This window comes from Callorhinus ursinus, unplaced genomic scaffold (assembly GCF_003265705.2).
Source record: "Callorhinus ursinus isolate GAN/ISIS: 27379988/994484 unplaced genomic scaffold, GSC_fseal_2.0 scaffold12, whole genome shotgun sequence".
In the NCBI taxonomy this organism is placed as follows: Eukaryota; Metazoa; Chordata; class Mammalia; order Carnivora; family Otariidae; genus Callorhinus; species Callorhinus ursinus.
This window is the reverse complement of record NW_027397074.1, coordinates 33,076,933-33,097,269: the sequence shown is the minus strand read 5'-3', so window position 1 is coordinate 33,097,269 and position 20,337 is coordinate 33,076,933. Positions and strand designations below refer to the sequence as shown.

The window sequence follows — 20,337 nt, the reverse complement described above, 5'->3', positions numbered from 1 at the left end:
AGCTAGCAGGACTTGGTAACTGCTGGGAGAATTGTGTAGGATCAAAACATTTTGCTAATTAAAAGGGACATTGTGTATGAGACCACTTTTTCAACCTTATTAAATTGTAGAATTGATAGTATGAATGATATTATAAGAAAATAAAGTATGACAGTGTGACAAATCCCAGATCTAGAAATAATTGACACAATAATGAGCTGCTTGTTTCTCATGGTAGACATCTGCTTTTTGGCTATCCATGTTTTACCCGCCCCGCCCCGTTCTCTGGCACTGAACACTGCATGGCTTGGGTCTTTCCTATCTTTATTCTCTGTGTCTGTTCAGCGGTGCCCCAGAGTTTTGACCAATTATTTTTTTCTTTATTTGTTTTTAGGTTTGTATTTATTTATTAGAGAGAGAGAGAGCATGTGCGGTGTGGGAGGGGCAGAGGGGGGGAAGCAGACTCCCTGCTGAGCAGGGAACCCCACATGCGGCTTATCCCAGAATCCTGAGATCTTCACCTGAGCCAAAACCAAGAGTTGGACTCTTAACCGACTGCGCCACCCAAGCGCCCCTGACCAATTACTTTTTCTTAGCGCTTCCTACAGATACCTATTGAGCACCTACAATATGGCAAGGCATGGAGAATAGAGGAGACAAAAACTGCTGTGTGAGGATCATGTTAATAAGTAAATCCAGGTGCATTTTCATAGTATTGTATTACCGAGGTTTTTAGGAGACAGTTGTTTAACTCAAATGAGCAAGAGGCAAATGCTTTTCATTTGGAGAGGACTGTTTTGTTTTTCTCAAACTCTGTGAGTAAGATTTTTCCTGAAGTTTTGGAAATTCATGCACACCAAACATTCATTTTCATCTCCACGAGGGGGCAGTGTTTTACTATTAGATTTTTCCTTCTGTGTGAGAAAAATGTATACAATTTTTTTGATTTGATATTATCTTACAAATGTAACAAAAGTGTTAAAAGATTTCAAAGCCTAATTTAGCATTTTTATATATTACGTATACTGTATTTTTGTATAATGTACATGCTTTCTATAAATATAAATACATGCAGATATAAATGTATGTATGGATATCAATTGTGCACTTTTATTTGGAAGTTTTTGACATTTTCTGGTGTTTTGATAATTTTTTCATGAGTTCACCAAGACAAGGATAGATGGCAGAAAGATATTAATATCAAAATATGAGCAACCTGAATTTCAGGAGAGTCTTGTAGCTCATGGAAATTGAATTAGGCTTTAGGTATGGAATTTGCTGAGACAATGTAATGTTTACCTTTCAAAAAGGACTGTTTAATCTTCTGAGACATCTAAAGCCTAAACATGTATATACATATATTTTAACTTTATAGTTTTCCTTTTAACAGAGGACATTGTGTTCTTTAGGAATGATGCGTGTGGAGGATGAATATCTCTAAAAGTTTCCTTTCAGGTTGTCTATAAAGATTTGGACAACAATGATGTCATAGCTTTTCCTGCTATTCTTTGAGAGCGTATTCCACAAAATCCACATAAATTTGATTCTAACAGCATCCTGTAAATTTGTTTATGCCTCTTTAATTCAAATACTGAGAGCTGTGTAGAACAGTGATAGAAATAAATGTTTTAAAATAAACCTTTAAAAAAGTTCTTCAAGTTTATGTACACTGGGAATAGCTTTGCCCTAAGTTGTCCTTGAGAAAATGGAAGGGAACATTTAGTGAGTAAGGAATTTTGAAGACATAGACATTATAGAAAATTGACCACTTGTGCACACTTGTGAGATGTAATTTCTCTGAAACTGCAGGTTTGTTGTCCAAATAGTGGTAGGTGATGGGAAGGGGGGAAAGAAGAGCCACTATAAATTATGGAAGTGTTCCTGTCATTCCCAATCTTCTGTGAAAACAATGACATCTCCTACTTGCCCTGATTTCCCAAATTTTGCCAATAGCTTAGAAGTCCTATGAGAATTTCTGCATCAAAACTCTATTACGCTATTGAAGATGATAGATAAATACCACTGTAGGGAATATAGGGAAACCTTCCTATCAACCAGAAAACAAACAAACCACACACAAAAACACTGAAGTCCAGGATTCCGTTGATAAGACTTAATTGCTCTAGAGTAAATTTAGAATTACCTTATGTGTTTAAGAGAGAATATTAATTAGAACTTTTGTGCATCTTTCATCTAAACATAGTATATTTCATCTTACTCTTGAAATGACAAAGATAAAGAAATAGCTAAATTTGGCATTTCTAGATAAAACCCATGCGGATTCTCATCCTAAATAATTCAGTTTGAAGGTATAGAAAATTTAAAGGGGCTATTATATATTTATGTTTCATCTAATGTTCTTCCTAATATTTAAAAAATCTGACTGTTGAGAAACTCTCCAGGATCTCATTGAGCAATTGTTAATGTACTGAATAAAATTAAGTACAAATTTTCTGTTGTTTCCTTTAGCTTGACTTCCACTGTATTTTTCTTAACCTCTTAAGTCAGCAGAAAGCTAAGGCCTTGTGAATTATTAATATAATTCTTTCTTGGATCTTTTATTGAAGACTAAAATATTCAAAAAAAATGTTTTCTTTGTGAAGATTTTGAAGATTTTTTATGGAGATAAATGTGTCCTGGAAATTTGGACACTGTTCTGTATTATTGATTTTATGTGATAACAGATGAAATTTAGTTCCCAGGATTTCAAGTCTTGGAACTAAATTTTAAAACAATTTATTTTTCTTATTAGAAGAATAAGCTGTGTTCATTATGAAAATTTTGAGACTATAACACAGAGAAGAAATAAGAATAGCCATAAGTCCATCATCCAAAAATAACTCTTGTTGGGACCCTCAGTGGCTCAGTCAGTTGAGTGTCTGCCTTTGGCTCAGGTCATGATCCCAGGGTCCTGCTCAGCAGGGAGCCTGCTTCTCCCTCTCCCTTTGCTGCTCCTCCTGCTTGAGCTCCCTCTCTAATAAATACACAAAATCTTAAAAAAAAAAAACTTTTGTTAACATTTTAATATTTTCCCTCCTAGTATTTTAAGAAATCAGACCCACTGTATTCTTTACTTCCTTTCTGACTGGCTTCTATTTTTTTAATACATTTGTAACCAAGAAAAAGAGTGAATGCTGCATTTTTGAGCCAGAAGTTATGTTTTTATTATTTTATGACAGGATAGAGTTAGCAATTTTTAAGATTTTTCTGAAAAATTGACATTGCTGTGAAGTGAGCAGGATAATATAAAACAAGGAATTATGATGATGAAAATCATGTAGATTTAAGAGAAAATGCACACTAACTCATCTTGCCTCGCTGAACATCCTCCCGTTTTTCTTTAAGTTCAAGAAAAGTATTCCTTTGATTTCTGTGTGTGATTATGTACAAATTGGTGTGTCATGTTTAAAGTTTATGCTCTTTATGGCTGGTGAGTAGAAATTCAGGTAAACCTGAAGCCTGGAAATTAATTGCTAGAGTTACAGACAGATAACGAATAGGTGATAAATTTTAGTAGATTTATTTTTTCATTTTTTTGTGGGAATTTGGGTGCTCACTTTCCCTGCAATATCTTTGTGAGGTCTAGCCTATCACATTGCTATGCCACAATGAAATCAGCCATGATTTCTTGTTCCCTCAAATTTCTTTTTCATTCTGGACTTTGCAGTTTTTGCCTCTCTTTTTCTCACCCTTCAGTTCCACCTCCTCGAGGGGCCTTTCCAGCATTACCTGGTCTTACCACGCTCTGAATTCCCTCATCCCTTTATGCCCAGCTCTAGCTGTATTACCTTCAGCCTAGTTCTTTGCATATTTATGCACATGACGTTGGGTTTTCCTTGAAATGGGGTTGACTCTCTTTATGCTTGTTGGTTTCCTGTAGTAAACATTCCCTAGGTGACATGGGTACTGAGAGAACCCATGTGTGATTTTCTAAATGTCCCAAACAGGTGTTCTGATGGTGGCGGTGGAATGTAGCAGTAGGTAAGGAAGCAGTGGGGAAATGGGATAGTAACACAGTCATAAGTATTAAGGTGGTTATAGTAATAATTAACCATTTCTTTCTCAGTGCTTCAGTTTGGATATATATGTATGTATTTTAACCTGTCCTCAGGATCAATAATACTGTTTTCTGCTCTGCCCATCTCATGTTAAACCAATCCGTTATTAATTTCAAGGATGGTATTTTACAGGTGTAAAATATTCTTTATTATAGATTCCCATGCTATGTTGAAAATGTCCATTTTTCATCAGTTTCCATCTCTTCTATCCTTTTTAACATATTAATCATAGTTATTTTGAAATCCTTGCATGCTAATTCCAACATATGGATTATGTCTGAAAACTATCCTATATACGGATGATTTTCTCTCCTTAAGTTTTTTTTTTTTTTCCCCTCCTGCTTTCTTCTTCTTTACTCATCAGGTAAGATTTTATTATATGCCGTACTTGAGTTATGAAACTTTTTGAAGGCTCTAGCTTATTTTAGCTTCCTCCAAAGAATACTAAAACTTGTTCTGGCAAGCACTTATATTATTGGGAGATAAACCAGATCTTCTGAAGGCTGTTTAAACTTCGTTAGGGCAGGTTCAATTCCATTTTGTCTTTATTCCCAGGCTATAGGCATGGCCTTTTACAGCTCTCAACCAAAGGCCATGGGTATTCACCAAGATCTCTTCATTCTAGCTGAACTCATATCTAATCTCCTTGTTCTCAGTACAGTGTGGCCTCTGAATCTTTGCTCAGCTCCCCAGCTTTCCAGCAGTTATTCTCTGCTAAGCCCCACTGAGTCTTCCCGCAGAAGCTCAGTTTAGAAGTTGACCAAGAAATGAAGGGATTCTTAGCAGATTTTTAGGACTTTTCTGCAACTCCCCACTGCCAGGGACTTCGCCTGCTCAAATCCACGCCACCTTAACCACTCTAAATTGTAATCTGTGTCTTTTCTACCTGGGTGTACTGTCATTCTCTTCTTGGACTCTATTTCTCTTTATAGTTTGGAAAAATTCTCTCAACGAGACAGCTGGGGTGAATGTTACCTAAAAGGATTTTCTTTCAAGGATTGTAGACATGCATAGGTTACTGTCCAAGAGCTGCAACAGTATTTTTACATATAGTAGATAATCAGATTTAATGGTTATGTGTGATGAGAGAGTGATATCAGCTACTATGTCATGGGCGAAGTTAGTGCACACCATAAAGATAATTCTAACAGCTATTATCAATGGACATTTACCAGGTATCTGTGGTTTATGTGTCTTGTCTGATTCAGTCCCCACAGAAAAGTGGTGAGGCAGCTAATATTATTATATTTTTAGAAGAAAAAATGGAGAACTGTGAGGTTTACATAATTTGCTCAAGATCACTTGAAAATTGTCAAAGCCTGTATTTGAATACCAGCAGTCTCATTCTAGAGTCGGTGCCCTTATCAGTTGCACAATTTATGAAAAGAATAGTGTATTTTATTTAAGGAATATATACATGGGCTGGCACACACAAATAAACTAACTTTGTAACTCAAGTTTTGTAATTCTGGCACAGAAACATTGTTAAAATCAAGAGAAATATTTTGAAATTGAACACATACTTTTTTGAGAATGAATACACTTTGTATTATTCAGGATAGCAGAGAGTTACTCTATGCCCTGTACCCAGTCTCCCTTATTTTTAACAACTAAAGTCCTATAGTTTATTCAGATTTCCTTAGTTTTAAACTAATGTATTTTTTTTAATTTCAGGATGTTATGTTACTTTTAGTTGGTCATGTCTCCTTAGGTTCCTTTTGTCTGTGACGTTTTCTCAGACTCGTTTTTGACGAACTTCACAATTTTGAGGAGGACTGGTCAGATATATTGTAGGATGCCCTTCTACTGGAATATGTATAATGTTTTCCTCATGATTAGACTGGGGTTATGGGTTTTGGGGAGGGTGACCACAACAGTCAATGCCATTTCGTTACATTGTATCAAGAATGTGTACTGTGAGCATGATTTTTCAGCATTCATGTTGACCTTGCTTACTTAATTTTAACATTAAATATTTTTATTATATAATATTTGGAATACACAAAATACACACACACACGCACTTGTGTGTGATAAAATCATCAGCTGTAAGGCCCCCCTTGTTCCCCCCACCTCCTCAATTAAAAACAGTGGTTTGCATATCTACTGCAGCAAGAAATGCTTTTTTAAAGATCTGTTTGAATTTACCTTTTTTAAAAATTGCATTAGCAATGCTTTTGTAGAGATAATTTTGAGATGACTTTGAAGTCCATACATTGTTTGAACACCTGCTCTTTGTACATAGTAGAATTTTCTGAGTATAGGTGGGTCTCACCATCTTGTTTAATCACTTTTTTGAATTTCTATATTTTTCAGGGATAAAATGAGCTCAGGCAGAAAGGGAAAATAGTGAGTTAACATTGGTTCTTCTCACTGAATTACACTCATTCCAAATGATGCCTGTTGAAATTGCATAAATAAATTAACTTTTAAAAGAACATTCTTAAATTCATTAGTTAAAGGTATATAAGTTGTGGAGCTATCAAATGGGAATAGATTTATTCTAAGACTTAGAAATGTGATTTTCTAACCCTAGTTTCTTAAACAGATTTTTTCCCCTTCTTCATGTATTGCTCTCCTGCTTTCATTATGATAAGTATAAATTGGTTTCGAAGAGGCTATACAGATAGTCTTTTTCTGTTTATTTTTAAAGGGGAACCTGTAATTTTCATCATCTGTTGTATGTCTCAATTTAATAAATGAGACTTGGGTGTAGACGTGTATTATAAACCCTGCAATATTGTAATTAATTAATCATTAAGAGTGACACATACATATCTAGAGTTAATTTGTATTTTGTTCCGTTTTGGAATATTTATGTATTTATGAATGATGTGGCATGAATGATACCTACTCCTCATATAAGCGAATCACGTTTTAAGTCCAGGCATATTTGGCTTTAGAATGGTTCATATGTGATTTAGGTCTTGTTATATTCAGGAAGCCAGTACAGCCTTTGAAATTCAGTACTGAAATGTCACTAAAACTCACTTGCAAGATACAGAGTAGCCACGATTTAACCCTTGTGGGTTTTCCCCAGCTCTACCCCTTAGAACACAATCAGGGAAATTGATGGGAAAGTGTAGATGAAGCAGAGATGGTCTCTCGCCACCATCCTCATAGATGAAGAGCCTAGGGCCTCTGGGCTGATGGAGATGTGGTAGTGGAAAGGTTTTGATAATACTCTTTGTACCATTGCCAGGTTTCCTGCCAAATATGCAAATAGGAGTAAACAAAGTAACCAAAAAGTGGTCAATGTTAAGAAATGAGTTAAACTGAAAGGGTGATGAAACCTCTATCATAGCCTTCTTTGCTTTGAATTCATTATAATTTATGGAGTGCTACCATGTGGTAGGCATTGAACTAAGTGTTCCATATTCAAAGACAAAATGGAAAAATTCTTTACCTCAAGAAACTCATCATCTGGGGGAATAGATGGTCAACTAAAAAGACTATTAGAATTCAGTGTGCTGGAGGAATTAATAGCTGTGGAAACAGAGATTTGCCTCACCCAACTGGGCTGGGGGATAGGGATCCGGGTAGATTGCAACCACTGATAACTGGGTGGAACCACAAAGAGTAACTAGGGTCAGCTAATGCAGGAAGGGAGTGAGATAGCTTTCCTGGCAAAGGGATTAGCTGAGGCAAAGGAATGGAAGTTCAGAAAAATAGCTTGTTTGGGCAATCTTACGCAGTTCTGTGTGGCTTGGGGAATTGAGTGATTCTAAGGGAATGGCAGAAAGGATGGAAGGATATAAAGGCAAAGGGTTCTGATTGGACCCTGAAGTTCAAAGGTAGCCCTGGAAGGATTTTAGGCAGGGTAGTAATGTGATCAGATCTATATGTTAGAATAAGTATTTTGATTGCTGTGTGGGAAACAGAGTAGAAGAGAACAAGACTTCAGAGAGACTGTTGGAGAGATTGTTCCAGTAATTTAGGATGGAGATGTTTTGCTGGCAGCGGCAGTTTGAATGGAGTAAGTGGAGTCAAGAAACGTTAAGAAGGTAGGAGCAGTAGGTTCTAGTCATACACCGAACACTAGGAGAAGGTGTTAAGGATGTTGCCAGCATTTAGAAGTTGGTTACCAGGTCCCTCTTCCCGAACCTAACACAATTCACAACACAGACACCCTAAAGAGACTAGCTCTGTTGTGACTCTCTCTTCCCCTTCATCCCCCTCAGGAAGACTAAACAGTTGGAGTAAACATATATTCATAGGCAATATGATTTCACAGGCAAAAACCACATTTTAGCAACTTGTGAGAAACTCATTTCACTAATGTGCCTGATCCTTATTTCACAAACAGCAAGCCATTTTTATTTTTCCTCCCAGACCAGTATTCACAGTTTATAACAAAGTCTTTTGTTGGCGAACACTCAGAAACAAAATGAAGGAAAGGCTTGCATCATCGATGAAATATTCACACTTGAGTGAAGAGCCAAAGTTGGTCAGATATTGGATTAAGGGAAAATCTTTTTGTTTCATACTGCTAGGATTTGAAATTGTGTCAGTGTTTTCTTGGTATCTTCAGCAGACACATTTTGTATATAATGAAAAGTGCTTGCAAAAGCTTTTCTCCTTTATTTGAGAGACGACATGCATACCAGTAGCTATGATCTGAGTTCCAGAGGGTGCCAAGTCCAGAGAACCAGGGGACCTTGAAAAGTGGCTCCCTGAACCCATAAAAACAGGAGGATGGTGGTGGACAGGGGCTGAGTGGTGGAGGAAATGAGAGATGTTGATCAAAGCGTACAAACTTCAGTTGTAAGGTGAATAGTTCTGGGATTTTAATGTATAGCATGGTGATTATAGTTAACAATATCGTATACTTGGCAGTTGCTAAGAGAGTAGATCTTGAATGCTCTCACTGCCCCCTCAATGGTAACTGTATGAGGTAATGGATTAACTTTTTTGTAATCATTTCATAATACATAGGTATATCAAATCATCACATTGTACAGCCTACACTCACACAATGTTACATGTCAAATATATCTCTGTAAAGCTGATGCGAAAAAAACTAAAATATGAAGAAATATTAAAAGATAAAAGTAACTATTAAATTTAATGTGACATATTTTCTTTTTAAAATAATTATTGTTTTGTCCTTTTTTTTTTTCAGGATGAACAGAAGCTACAGGCAAGTTTAAGGCAAGGAGTCACAATTATTGCCACCTTAATCAAAGAAAGAAATTCTGGACTTGTTGGTCAGCTACTGGTAGCATGAAGAACACAGAGAAAATTATGTACTGGGTTTTTAGAAACATTTACCTAGGTCTCTGCTGTGCTTCCCTCCCTATTGTATGTGGTAGAATGTTTAATTTGTAGGATGTGACGTTTGGGTTATAGAAATGAATCAATGTTTATGTCTGTGAAAAAAATACTCTTGTGCATGTCAAATATAAATTAATCAGAAAATATGCAAATGGAAAGTAATAACCTTCATGTAATCTTCTGCAAAGGCATGAAAAATCAAATAGAAATCATGATGAATGAGCTAATCCTCCTAGGAATGAGAATTTAGAGAACTTCAACTGTGATCTTATCTCTATGTTTAATTAGTAAATCACACTATCATGAAACGAGTAAAAAAAAGGTTGAGAATAATTTTTAATTCCAAAATTGTCCTCTTACCAACTGATATTTTGATTTGTTTTCTAATTTTCCACACCTTAAAAAATAAAAGAGACAACAGGGAACTCTGGTTCTAATATTTTCACTGTTGGCCTCACATTACTCTAGATCCATAAAGGAGATGTAATTCTCTCCTGCTTTTCTGTTTTAAAATTCTATGTTTTCTTTGGTTTATGAAAAATAATTCTGACTTATATTAAAAGGTCTCTGATTTTTCTGAATGCCTTTAAAAGAAGACCAGAAATCTTCATAAAAGTGAAATTATTTTGGTCAGTCCCAAGTTAGTCTTTTCTGAAAGGTAGGGAGTCATAAATTATTTTTTGATACAGATACTGCTGTCTTTTTTTTTATTTTAATTTTTTATTTAAGTAGGCTCCATGCCCAGCATGGAGCCCAATGCAGGACTTGAACTCACGACCCTGAGATCAAAACCCGAGCTAGATCAAGAATAAGACTCTTCAAAGAATGAGCCACCCAGGTGCCCTGATATTGCTGTCTTTTAAAATCATGTTCTTACTCTTTCAAATTTCCACTGGTATATACATCTTAAAAGTGTGAATGATTTTCACTTACATTAAATTTTGCAAAAAATGTATATACAATCATTAGAGATAACTTTTATTCTATTTTTACATTTATAAAAACACATTAGATCAGATTCCAAGGCTTAGGTTACTTGTGGAAACTATAAAAGTTGCATGAGATGTTATCAGTTAAAGATAAACTGTGAGAATTTCTATAAAATTTCTTAACATGTTGGATGATTTTCCCTGTTTTTATCTAGGACCTATATTAGTAGGATAGTTTATATTTTACATTTAAGTAATAGTAGAATATAATGGAGTAATTACTTCAATTCATACTCCTAAATGAAGTGTGTTATTTCAGTGTAGCTTAGATCTAAATTCCTGGGCTTACCACTTTTTTTTTTTTCTCTAGGGATGATAAAAAACATAAATGATTTAATTCAAAATCGTGATGGTGAAAGTTATGTGGGCAATATATAGATTTGTGGCTAGAACATCTGTGTCATTGTTAAGGTGGTGGGTTGACTGTGTTGTGAAAAGGTCCACACCTGCACCTTTTGAAGTCTTCAGGTGAAAATGTTTTAGAACTCGGAAGTGGTTATAAAGGCAAATAGGAAAATATTATCAGGGTTTTAAAGAGAAAGTGCCTTTGAGTAAAAGGCAGAAACAGTATATCTATGGCACAGCAAAATTACTGTATCAATTGAGTGCTGGTTAAGTTACCTTAAATTTCAAATTATTAATGGATTGTTGAGCCAGATAAGAATTTATCTGGGAGCGATTACTAATGACTTTACCCTAGGCAATCTTAAACTGTGACTGAAATAATCACCGTCATCATCACCATTATAATCTCATTTGACTTTTTCCTTACAGTTTACAAAGTGATTGACAGCTTTGAAAGTGATTTAAATCTCAGCCACCATGCTTAATGTTAGTGGTTTACTTATCCTTTAGCTACAGTGATGGCATAATAGTTGGGGCCAAATAGACATGTTCCACTAGGAATCAGTTGGTCCATAACTTATGGCAGGTATAGAGCCACTATTAATTAGACAACACAGAAGGATATGATTACACCACTTTATTCTACATAAAATTTTCCAATCCTAGAATGTACAAGGATGAAGGTAGAATCATTTAAACTTAGCAACAAAAACAAATTGTTCCAACTCTGATAACAGAGAATATAGGTGATTCTAATAGTGTCAGTCCATTAAATTCATTATTCTACAAGATTCTGCAAAGACAAAATCTAAATTGGGTGAATATTTGTCAACATCAATGGACCTTTCTCCTCGACTCTTTTATATCTTGATCTTAATTATGTTTCTGTTTTTCAAAGAGTTTTGAAAGGACCAAATTGTTTTAAAGTATCTAATAAGAGAATTAAATTAGATCACAATGAAAAAAAAAAGAAAGTAATTTAAAGAAGTCTTCCCACATCCTTTATTGTGTAGATGGAACTTGAGGTTCAGAGATCTTAGCTACTTTGTGGAGAGCCCTGTGGCTCCCTAATAACAAGAGGTAGAGATTAGACTCAGGACCACTGATGCTAAGTTTGAAGCTCAGCTCCCTGTTTAATTATGATGCTGGTAAAGGACATCCAGCTGAGAGGCTGTGGGAAGTAAGCCAGAAGCTCTCAGTGAGCCCTGGGGGAATGGACAAAGAGGGACAGATCATCCCAATGACCAGAGGAAAGTCCTGAAGCTTGTAGCTTTCCAGCCATCTTTCCAACATATAGAAATTGTAGCTAGGGGTGAAGGAAATGGAAAGAATTGTTGGCCAAGAGAGAAAGATAAATTGGTTGTTTTTAGTGTCTGAGAGATCCAGAGGCAACTTTATTGTTAAATTTTCATCACTGCTTCTTTCATGGGAACTATTTTCACTTTATTTTCTAAAATGCCTTCTAAAATAATAGTTAAGTTATGCTTCAGCATTGCTCAAATTGTTTTCTACCTGTGGAAAATTTTATGAATGACTATTTTCTTTCTAAATGTTCGCTAGTTAATTAAGTGCAATTTAGTTAGACTTTTATGGAATTTAACAGTGTGATCAATGGTTTGGCTAATGACATATTGGTAAGAGGTGCAATTTTTTTTTCATAAAACTCAGTTTGAGAGATAAGTTGTTGGAAGTATATGAATTTATGGGTAAGAATTACCAGAGCCATTCTTCATGTGGTCACTTCAAACATTTTGCATTGGTTTAACAGGTAAACTCTTTTTTTTTTTCATGCTGGTTATCACTATCAAATTTTACTTAATACATGTAAATATAATGATCATTTTATAAACATCAAGTTGCAGTAGAACATTTTCTTATATTAAATCTGCAAATTTTATTTCCTTTTATGTTGAAACTAATTAGTCCAAGGAAGAGTAAATAATATTTGAATTAAAATGTTACAGCCATTTTGATGAAGAAAAAGTGAAGTTATTTTCAAAGTTTAATTAAAAAATAAACAGAATAAATGAAAAAGTATATATCATTTTAGGATTTGTTAGTATGGTTCAAAATAAGTGAATTAGAACCGGCTTGTGGGTAGTTTGGGCACTATACCATTTATATATGTTCTTGTACAATTTTAGTTTCAAAATTGTGAAAAATGTGCATTTTTTAAATGAAAAGTAACACTAGTAAAGATTCTCAGTATATTCTCTTTTAAGAAAAAATATGTGATTGATAAATAACTAAATACTTAATGGTATTTTAAAATCCAATGGCAATTATCATTGATATTTAGTGTGTATATACATATTTTTTCATACTAATTCGATCACAGTTGAATAACTAAATATGACATTTACTCAAAAAATAACAGTGTGATGTTTTATATTACAGGTGGAATTTGAGATCCAGATTTATTATTCTGTAAGATATATTAAAAATCTGCAAAATCAGAAGTCTCATTTAGATTTTTTTTCTTCTTCCCCTCATATTTAGCAGGTATCCTAGCAATTACAGTGGCCATTAAGGATATAAAAGCTCTATCCAGTCACAGTGGAAGAGTATTGTGATCACTTAACAATGTCTGCTTGGGCGTAGTGGGTTGAATTCTGGTTCAGAAATATTCTTTCTCTCCACTCAGCTCCCGTAGGAGGAATGTATGTGCATTTGTTGACTTTGGGATTCATCGTGTAACCTGCTCTGACCAGTAGAGTGAGGCCGAAGTGGCCGTGCATGACTGAGGCTAGCCTCAAGAGACCTTGCATGTCACTGCTTGCTCCTTTCTGCTCTTGCCCCCACCTTGAGAGGAACATGTCCTGCCCGGCCCGCTGTCTCCAAAAGGAAAACAAAGCCCAGATCAGTCGATTTCCAGCTAATCAACAAATGGATGAAGAAGCCCAGCTGAGAACAGCAGGGCTCCCTAGGCCAGTTCAGGTGACCTCCACCAGACAGGTGAGCTGCATAAATGCTCCTTGTTTTTTGCTAGTAGTAAGTTTTGAAACTTTCTGTTGCACGCCAAGTGGTAGTCAAGAAGCTCTGTGGTGGTGCATGACATATTTGTCCTCACAAGCCTAGGATGTATCTGGAGACACACATGTTGCTAAGGTAGAATGCTTATGAGGAGAAATGTTGATCAGAGTCATGATCCCAAAGTATGAGAAGGTTCTGAGGGTTACCTCCTTCCCTTTTCAATAGTTACAAAAAGAGAAAAATAGACCTGAATGTTTTAGAAAAATTTACAAAAGAGGTTAAAGTTTCTTAGGCGTAAGATGATTTTGAGTTAAAATACAGGCACTTAAAATAATAATAAAAAATAGCTAACATTTATTGAATGATTACTCTTGTTCTAGAAACTGTTCATGCTTTGCCTGTACCTAACTTTTTTTCTTCAGAATAACTCTGTGTACTGGTACTATACCAATCTCTATTTAAAAAACAAAGAAACCAAGGCACATACATTTTAAATAAACATATTCAGACTCACCCAAGCATCAAGTGGGAGAAATGAGATTCAAATAGGCTTCTCTCACTTTAGAGCTTATATTCCTAACACAATGCAATGCAATATTACAAAACGTACTATCCTAAGATTCCTTAAAGAATGACCCTCAAAGATGGAAATCTCAAATACCTTTTTTTCCTTAAATAGTAAGAGAAAAAAAAAGGCTCAATCCCATTGTCTTTCAGTGTTTCTGTGATGTTCCTTTCCTTTGCCCATCACCACCCCCAACACACAAACATATTTTGGAACGTCCCTGGATCTGCACGTGCCAGTATCCTCGACAAGGACTGATAGCGACCAACAGTTACTATCAGTACCATCCATCTCCGTGGGCTCTAAAGTTGTAGGAGTTTGCTCAGGCACTGAATGATCAGACATACTTGAATAACGGAAGTGTAAGATTAAAAAGTAGAAGTAAGTACTTTCTTGATGAACCAGAGTTGCATAGAGCCATTTATGTCCCAGGAACACAAGACAATGTGCAAAGAGAAGCAGAAATCCATTCATCATGTTTATAGGAGAAAGGAAAGTCTAGAAAAATGCCTGGGTGTGACAAAGTATGGAGTCTTCCCTAGCCATTAGACAGGCCTAAGCATATATCAATATTTGCTCAATGGGAAGATTTGGGGGTGAATGGTGTCCAGTATGATGAGCTAGACCTGAAAGGAGCCAGATTGTTTTCTCTTACCATCTGAAATACTGAAATCTTTGATTTTTAAAAAGTCTTCACAGCTGAAATGCATTATGTAAATTCATTCTCTACTTAGTTGAGGAGGCTATCAAATAATCTGAGTAGTTGTTAAAACATCTGGGTCTCTTTAGCAGCACGGATAAAGCCTGACTTGTTAAGTGCACTTTTTTCCTTCCACTTTAACCTTAATTAATCCTTGCAGGGTCTCTGTGAGGTAGGTCTGTATCAACCTTGTGACGTGACAGCTGCAAAAACGCATATGCAGAGATTAAGGAACACTTGATCGCCCAGCATACTGAAAGCCAAACTGGGTTTGGGGATGCAGAATTTCTGACTCTCTTTGGACAGTTTTTCCAGGAATTAGATTATAACTAGGAAGGGTTGTTCTTTACTTAAGGTTTAAAAAAAAATCTGATTTAAATCTGCATCCAGAATTTTACCTGGATGCATTCCCTCATTTTCCATTTTGCAAAATTGCAGTTCAGCCCAGAGGCAAAAACTTCACCAAGGCAATCCTAGTGATCTTTCTGACCCGAATGGAGACATGATTTGAGATTCCACAAGGAAGCCAATTTTGTAAGAATTTCCACTAGTCTGTAGACTGTAATAATTGGGTTATTTGGATAAGGTTTGGCAGAGCATCTTGAAGATTAACTGAATGAGGTTTCTGGAGGTTTGCCATTCTGGAGCTATCCATTTTGTTCTTTGTTCTACCTCATTATAAAATGGGCTATTGAAATTGGTTGGTTTGTTGGTATGTGAGGTTTTTCTTTTTTCCCCTTTCTTATTTTTTACATCTGAGCCCTTAATTTGGTTGAAGGCAAGCTCTTCAGTCTAAGTGGATAACAAAACATCCCTTTGAGGAGAAGGAAATAGATGATAAAATCTGCATGTTACTAATTTTTTCAAAAGTTTGAAGGAATTTCTCTCCCATCCTGTATGTGTTTTTAAGACCCTGTTAAGTTCATAGTTCCTTTTTCTTTTCTTGTTTGAATAGAAAAATCAATTCTCTTTAATCCCCCCTGAGTGTTAAAAATGTATTATTGAACTGCCCAGTTCAGGAATTTAGTTCCCTCTTACACTGAATGGAGGTATGTATGACCTGATAGTCAAAGAATGCTATTCAGAGACATTTCCGCCTGTTTGTTTCTTGGATCAGTTACTGTTCACATAAAGTCTGGAAAGAAGCCAAAATGTGTAAACAAATTAAGAATTTTGAGTATCCCAGTGGGAATATCTGTAAGTTCTACCAGGAATCAGGAATTGAAGATCAGTGCAATATGCTTTCATGGGACAGCCAGGAGAAGCAACTATAAACCAAATATTCTTGGCTTTGGTTTGGGAATCTTAGTGGATATTAAAAGATTTTGGCTAATCATGGAGTTATGCATACCACTACTTTTTCCCAAACATATGTATGTTGCCTAAATGGAATTTCATTTTTCTTTCACTAACTTTTAGTTCCTTAATATCAACAAACTCAACTCTGAAGCTCCTGCTTGATATTATTTTAGCAGATAAAATATGTAGTATATAAATTATTTATCTTTATCACTAATAATTAGTGACACTACACATCTACATTAATCTGTGACTACAGTGAATGACAGTTTGGTAGACTGGGGATTTTTCCTCTAGTGTTTTTTTGATATAGTCTTTTCTTCCAACTGTCTATCATCTCAGCATATGAATTGAAAATTGTGGTCTCTATTTCCTTTGACCCAGAAATAAAACTTAAATGTAAAACTTCCCCTTAATTTTAATTTCCCTTAAGCTGTTAAAAGTTTTGTCACCATATGATATCTCTCTTAATTTCTTCTTCATTTTCTGTGTGTGTGCATATGTATATGGATATGTGTGTGGAGAGAGAGAATGTAGAGAAAGAGAGAAAAGTGTGGATATGTTATTTTCATGTCCACAGTTTTTTTTTTTAAAGAATTGTTCTAAAACAAATGCAATGTGACCTTGTGCTTTGTATGCATGTGTAGGAAGAACTTACAGAGATTCACTATCGCTGATTTAGCAAAATGTATCTCAAATAGGGAAAATAGAGAAAATATATTATACCTCCTCATACACAATAAATACATATTTATACATAGTAATTTGCATAATTAACAATACTGATTGGCAATGCAGATTCAACACAGTTTTTAATTGTTTAAATTTAGTAATGGAGGCCTCACCTAGCCCCTGATGTAAAGTGATTTTACACTCTTGTTTTGTAAACCCACATTGTTAAAACGAACTCGTGGTTTCCACCAGTGGCCACCCTGACTCACAGTATCATCCCTGCAATTTCATGAATGCTCTAGAAACAAGTCCCTTCATTTCTTTTACTCTTTATTTTTCACTATAGTGAAATACACTATGGTATAGTGTTGCCATACTATAACCTCTGTTGCTAGTGACGCTCATGAGCCACTCTGGGCTCTGCCTCCTCTCGCCCTGGCTCTGCCTGTGTGTCCCACTGCAGCCCCAGAGGAGGGACTCCTTGTATCCGGGGTATCGGTCTTGGATGTTCTTACAGCTCACTCAAGAGAGCTTGATCAAGGAGCAATACAAGAAGGTAGAGTCTGGACGCCCCCTAAAACTGCAGTCATCTTCCTGTTGCAGCACGGGTGTGTTCTGCTACGAGTGAGAAGCCAAGGTAGATTTGTCACTCACATCAGGCCTGTTTCCACTTGGCTCACTCTCAGAAACACTAGATTGCTGAAGGTTTGGGCCCCGTCATTTCTGAACCAGAGAGCAAGCTGTGCCTACCCTCTACCGCACCCCCACCTGAAGAACCTGTCCTATCTCAAGATGAGACACTCCCCCTTCTCTTCAAGACAAATTGTCATGTGGCCAACACGTTAACCAGAAAATAGTGTGAATAATGATACGTTTCCTAAAGTCTGGATTTTTTGAGTCTTAGCCATGGTCAACTTGCAACACTAAGAAAATGATTTTTTTCCCCCAAAATATCTCTTATCTAGCTGGGACAAATATTTTATGAGACATAAATAAATTAAAGACCGCTTTGAAAAGTGACACAAAGTAAGTGTGAAGTATGTAAAAGAAGGACTCTGCCTTTTTTTTCTTTATAGAATCTCTGTCATCTTTATTAGAGCAAAAGAGTAGCTCAGGGATAGTTATTCAATACTAGTGACCATTAGGTTGTGTTTTAATCTTTTCCTAAAAATGTTTGCGTATCTGACGTACCCTTCATGAGAGCTCAGTTAGCCGTATATGGCAGATGAGCCTGAAGTTTCTACAGACCGGCGAGGTTCCTGAGGTCACACAACTCACAGGGGGCACGGCCAGTGCCAAGATCCGGCATTTTTTTAATTTCCTCTACATTTCTCATCAATAGCATCGAAAAGTTATCAGTAACTTTAAGAAATGTTATAAATGACATTAAGAAATGACTAATAATAGATACGGTGATAAAAACTGTTGAGAATCTACTTAATCAGTTGTGTTCCAGTTTTTGTTTTGATTTCTTCTATAGGCCTCAGGCCAGCTGGCAGTTAGTCATTAGCAACAGATGTGTCTCTCCTGGTGAGAAAGATAAGAACTACACAGCAGACCAGATCCAGAATTCCCGAGCATCTCTTACGTGCAAGACCTCTAGGTCCTGTGGAAGTTCTGCAAGGAGGTAAAATAGGATACCTATTCTCCATGACATTTTCTCTGGCAAGGTGAGAAAAACAAAGGAAAATGATGACAATGGAAAGTGGTGTGGTAAAGGGAAATAAGTGGTATATTTGGTACTGATAGGAGTTCAGAGGAGAGAAAGTTTGGACATTTGAAGTGGAAGATCCTTTTTTGTCTCATTATGGCCTTAGTCATTAAGGCCATTTCACTTAGGCTCATACTTAATTTCTTCCCTAGGCCTTCAAGTAAGGCAGCACATCCTTTTTTGCCAGTCTTCACAAAGCACCAGTGGATAACTTCACTTACTGATTACATATTTTATTGAAATGTTCTCTTTATACATCTCTGTCCACTTTTAAGATGTAATCTCCTTGAGGCTAAGCATTAAGTTTTTACTGTCTGGTTAATGCCAGTTTTCATCAAATGTAACAGTAACCTGCTAAGGTCCCTTTCAGGCATGAAATTTAATTTCATTCTCTCAACAGTATCAACACCCTTTAATTAAGCCTTTATCTGTTCAGATATAAACCCTTGAGAAATGTACAATCTTGTTTAGCAAGAGAGATGGAACACCTAGATCACGTGATATCTAAGACTCCATTGGAGCCTCTGTAATGTGTCAGAATCTCAATTCATAAATTCATGTGTCTAAAAATACCTATGTTTAAAAAATCAACTTATATCTGATTTCAAGCTTCAGTCCTGTGGGGTTAGAGTAAAAGTTGACTTCAGGGATCCTGCGGGCTCCTCTCACATCAGGGATATAGGAAGTCCCTGGGTCTCAAGAAACATCAGAGCATCCTAACTGCCCCTCTGATCCTCAGCTGTCCGTCCCCACTCTTCTCACAGGGCCGACAATAAAACCCCAACCTGGGGCCCATCATCCCCTTCCTGATCTCTCTCTCTTCCTGCCTCAGAGTCTTTCGTCTGTTCCCATTACTCAGGGATCGTTAGTAAATCTAGTGGAATTTGGCTTTTCCACCAGAACAACAGCACCTGTAATTTTAGGTTCTTTCTGCTTTCCCCCCTTTCCAAAATCCCTGCAGCAAGAATAAAGCCAGGGTACAAGCTCTAAATATAAGTGGGAGGAAAAAGTACAAAAAACCAAAACACAAATGAATTATTCAAGTAATCGTGGCTTCCATATAGTAAGTATTAAAAGAGGGATGCAGATGATGACTGCTACTCATTTCAGCGCGGTTGTCTGCTCCCTCCTGAACCCCTCCCCCACCCAACAAATATCACGTGAAGATCCTACTTACCGAAAATGTTTACCCTTGGATTTGTTAACTATTAAGTTAAACTTAATAAAAAACAGAGGTTCTCTTTTCCTTCTCAAGTTTCATTTGTTCCCCAAATTCACATCTTGTCAATATTAACAGGGCTCACTCTTCTCTCTCTTTGGGAGTTTTGGACCCTCTTGTTTAACCTTGTCCCACAGTTGGTTCCTTAGGCATCTCCATATCTTTCTTTGAATTATCCATTAAATCTAGGCTCACTTCTCCATTTCCGCCATCATTTCGGTTTCCGCCCTCATCACTATAAGCTACTCATGCCTTATATGCCACACACACCAACAAACCTCTTACCATTTCCTGGTAACTCTATTCTTTTGCCTTGCGCCTTTTAACACATTGTTACTGCCTGACCTGCTCTATTCTGTTATCTTTTTATACACATTTTAGTCGTTGCCTCTGCATCTATACTTACGTAGTTCTTTTCCTGCCATTACCGAACTTGCAGTATTTTACCACTAGACGACTTAAAAGTAGAGGAAATGTTTCACACACCTCTATTTTCCTTGAAACTAGAATAGTAAGTGTTGGTAACAGGTGTAAAAGAAGTTTGGCAGGCAGG

The 20,337-nt window shown here is 36.3% G+C and overlaps 1 protein-coding gene across 1 annotated transcript in view; it reads left to right on the top strand.

Moving 5' to 3' along the window:
* CRPPA (CDP-L-ribitol pyrophosphorylase A) overlaps positions 1-20,337 on the top strand; it is a 408,855-nt gene that overhangs the window by 284,487 nt on the left and 104,031 nt on the right. The window contains exons 10-11 of the mRNA XM_025873381.2: positions 9,160-13,600; positions 18,335-18,524. Coding sequence (XP_025729166.2) covers positions 9,160-9,264 — 105 coding nt within the window. The 3' untranslated portion in view covers positions 9,265-13,600; positions 18,335-18,524. The remainder of the gene's footprint in view (positions 1-9,159; positions 13,601-18,334; positions 18,525-20,337) is intronic.